This window comes from Coturnix japonica, unplaced genomic scaffold, assembly GCF_001577835.2.
Source record: "Coturnix japonica isolate 7356 unplaced genomic scaffold, Coturnix japonica 2.1 chrUnrandom505, whole genome shotgun sequence".
Taxonomy (NCBI): domain Eukaryota; kingdom Metazoa; phylum Chordata; class Aves; order Galliformes; family Phasianidae; genus Coturnix; species Coturnix japonica.
The window spans coordinates 92,731-96,526 of NW_015439895.1; the positions used below are offsets into that span (position 1 = coordinate 92,731).

The 3,796-nt window shown below is 57.1% G+C and overlaps 1 protein-coding gene across 1 annotated transcript; it reads right to left on the reverse strand.

The window, feature by feature from the left end:
• Positions 1–30: 30 nt before the first annotated feature.
• On the reverse strand, positions 31–3,206 carry LOC107307191 (phosphatidylinositol 3,4,5-trisphosphate 5-phosphatase 2). The gene is made up of 3 exons (XM_015850661.2): positions 3,012–3,206; positions 1,772–1,856; positions 31–184 (listed from the first exon to the last, which is right to left on the reverse strand). Exons 1-3 carry the CDS (start codon positions 3,139–3,141, stop codon positions 31–33), a joined length of 369 nt encoding a protein of 122 aa, XP_015706147.1. The 5' UTR covers positions 3,142–3,206.
• Positions 3,207–3,796: the final 590 nt, after the last annotated feature.

Below are 3,796 nucleotides of genomic sequence, written 5' to 3' on the forward strand. Positions count from 1 at the left end.
TGGGGTGACCCCCCCTCCCTCCCATCCCACTCACCGGCTGGGAGGGGCCTCGTCCCTGTTGGTGCCGCGGTGGGGGGGGGTTGGTCGGGGGGTGGGAGCTGTGCTGCATTTCTCAGGGTCCTCGGGGGGTTTCGATGGGGAGGGGGGGGGAGGATCGACCCCGGGGGGCTTCCGGACCATGGACCTGGGGGATAGAGATAAGGGGTGGGGGGATATAGGGGGGGTCAATGGGATGGGGGGGCTGTCCTGCAATAGACCTGGATGACATGCATCACCCTGCACTGCTGCATGCACTGGGACCCCATGCAATAGCATGCAGGGCTGCTTAAAGCAACACCCCATGCACCAGGATCCTGCAGGGATGCTTTGAGCAATGCAACATGCACTGGGGTCCCGTTCAATATCATGCAGGGCTGCTTAAAGCACCATCCCATGCACCAGGATCCTGCAGGGCTGCTCCAAGCATTGCAGCATGCACTGGAACCTCAAGAATCACCCTGCAGGGCTGCTCTCAGCATTGCTACATGCACTGGGACCCCATGCAACAGCATGCAGGGATGCTTCCAGCACCACCCCATGCACCAGGATCCTGCACAGGTGCTTTGAGCAATGCAACATGCACCAGGATCCTGCAGGGCTGCTCAGAGCATTGCTACATGCACTGGGACCCCATGCAATATCATGCAGGGCTGCTTAAAGCACCACCCCATGCACCAGGATCCTGCAGGGCTACTTTGAGCAATGCAACATGCACCAGGATTCTGCAGGGCTGCTCAGAGCACTGCTACATGCTTTGGGGTCCCATGCAATATCATGCAGAGCTGCTTTGAGCATTGCTACATGCACTGGGACCTCATGCAATATCATGCAGGGCTGCTTAAAGCAACACCCCATGCACCAGGATCCTGCAGGGATGCTTTGAGCAATGCAGCATGCACCAGGACCCCATGCATCAGGATCCTGCAGGGCTGCTCCGAGCATTGCAACATGCACCGGGACCCCATGCAACATCTTCCAAGGATGCTTCCAGCACCACCCCATGCACCAGGATCCTGCAGGGCTGCTTTGAGCAATGCAACATGCATCAGGATCCTGCAGGGCTGCTCAGAGCATTGCTACATGCACTGGGACCCCATGCATGTAGCAATGCATGCAACATCTTGCAAGGATGCTTCCAGCACCATCCCATGCACCAAGATCCTGCACAGGTGCTTTGAGCAATGCAACCTGCACCAGGATCCTGCAGGGCTGCTCCAAGCAATGCAACATGCACTGGGACCCCATGCAATATCATGCAGGGCTGCTCAAAGCACCACCCCATGCATCAGGATCCTGCAGGGCTGCTCAGAGCGTTGCTACATGCATTGTGGTCCCATGCAATAGCATGCAGGGCTGCTTAAAGCACCACCCCATGCACCAGGATCCTGCAGGGCTGCTCCCAGCATTGCTACATGCACTGGGATCCCATGCAACAGCATGCAGGGCTGCTTCCAGCACCACCAAATGCACCAGGATCCTGCAGGGCTGCTCTCAGCATTGCAACATGCACCGGGACCCCATGCAACATCTTCCAAGGATGCTTCCAGCACCACCCCATGCACCAGGATCCTTCAGGGCTGATTTGAGCAATGCAACATGCACCAGGATCCTGCAGAGCTGCTCAGAGCATTGCAACATGCACCAGGACCCAATGCACCGCCCTGCAGTGCTGCATGGCCCAACACAGCAACAAGAGATGCAGAACCCCCCCCCCCCAATTCCCCCCACTCACTTTGCACACTCCTGCGTTGCTCTGCTGCTCAGCGCTGCTCTGCCTTTGCCAGCTGCAGCCTCGTCCTTATCGACACTGATCCACTCTGCAACGGGATGCAATGGGATGCAATGGGATGGGATAGGATTAGGATGGGATTGCAATGGGATGGGATTGCAATGGGATGCAATGGGATGGGATTGCAATGGGATGGGATGGGATGGGATGCAATGGGATGGGATTGCAATGGGATGGGATGGGATGGGATGGGATGGGATGGGATTGCAATGGGATGGGATGGGATGGGATGGGATGGCAGAAATAGATTGCAATGGGATGGGATGGGATAGGATGGGGTGGGGTGGCATGGGATGCAATGGGTTGGGATGCAATGGGATGGGATGGGATTGCAACGGGATGCAATGGGATTGCAATAGGATGGGATTGCAACGGGATGGGATTGCAACAGGATGGGATGGGATTGCAATGGGATGGGATGGGATTGCAATGGGATTGCAATGGGATGGCATTGCAATGGGATTGCAATGGGACGGGATTGCAATGGGATGCAATGGGATGGGATTGCAATGGGATGCAATGGGATGGGATGGGATGGGATGGGATGGGATGGGATGGGATGGGATGGGATGGGATGGGATTGCAAAGGGATGCAATGGGATGGGATTGCAATGGGATGCAATGGGATTGCAACGGAATGCAATGGGATGCAATGGGATTGCAACGGAATGCAATGGGATGCAATGGGATTGCAACGGAATGCAATGGGATGGGATGGGATTGCAATGGGATGGGAAGGGATTGCAATGGGACGGGATGGGATTGCAATGGGATGCAATGGGATGGGATGGGATTGCAATGGGATGCGATGGGATTGCAATAGGATGGGATTGCAACAGGATGGGATTGCAACAGGATGGGATGGGATTGCAATGGGATGGGATGGGATTGCAATGGGATGGGATTGCAATGGGATGGGATTGCAATGGGATTGCAATGGGATGGGATTGCAATGGGATGAGATGGGATGGGATTGCAATGGGATGGGATGGGATGGGATGCAATGGGATGGGATGGGATTGCAATGGGATGGGATGGGATGGGATGGGATGGGATGGTAACGGGATGGGATGTGATGGCAATGGGATGGGATGGGATTGCAGTGGGATGGCGGGGGGGGGGGTTGCAATGGCATAGTGACAGATAGGGGGCACAGCCCCCTCCCATCCCCCCCCTGTCTCACCATAGAGCCTCTCGCGGGTGCCCAGTCGCTCTGCAGGGACTCGCACCTTCATGGAGCCGCGGATGTTGCCCGTCTCCTCGCCGCGATGCGACAGGTACGTGAGGAACTGCTGCGCCGTGCTGCCGATCATGGACTTCAGCGCGATCACACACTCCCCTATGGGGCAAAAGAGGGGGGCAAAAAGGGGGGGGGGCGCTGTCAGGACCCCAACACAACCCCAACTGACCCCAACCCAACCACACCTGACCCCAACCTGGATCCCAATCTGTGCCCAACCCATCCCTAACCTGCCCCAAACCTGCCCCCACCCCATAGCCAACCTGTATCCAACCTCTCCCCACCGCATAGCCAACCTGCCCCAAACCCATCCCCACCCCATAGCCAACCTGTATCCAACCCATCCCCACCCCATAGCCAACCTGTATCCAACCTCTCCCCATTACATAGCCAACCTGCCCCCAACCCATCCCCACCCCATAGCCAACCTGTACCCAACCTGTCCCCACCCCATAGCCAACCTGTACCCAACCTGTCCCCTACCTGACCCCAATCTTTCCCCAACCCATATCCCAATCTATACCCAACCCATCCCCAACCTGCCCCAAACATGCCCGTAACCCATCCCCACCCCACAGTCAATCTGCCCCCAACCTGTACCCAACCTGACCCCAGCCAGTATCCCAATCTGTACCCAACCCATCTCCATCCCATCCCCACCCCATAGCCAACCCATCCCCACCCCATAGCCAATCTGCCCCCAACCTGACCCCAACCCATATCCCAAT

Excerpts from the sequence above, each read along its gene's own strand:
- LOC107307191 (XM_015850661.2), bottom strand. The coding sequence starts at position 3,141 with ATGATCGGCAGCACGGCGCAGCAGTTCCTCACGTACCTGTCGCATCGC. Across the intron at positions 1,857-3,011 it reads CACCCGCGAGAGGCTCTATG|AGTGGATCAGTGTCGATAAG; the intron begins GTGAGACAGGGG and ends ATCCCGTTGCAG. Across the intron at positions 185-1,771 it reads GCAACGCAGGAGTGTGCAAA|GTCCATGGTCCGGAAGCCCC; the intron begins GTGAGTGGGGGG and ends TCTATCCCCCAG.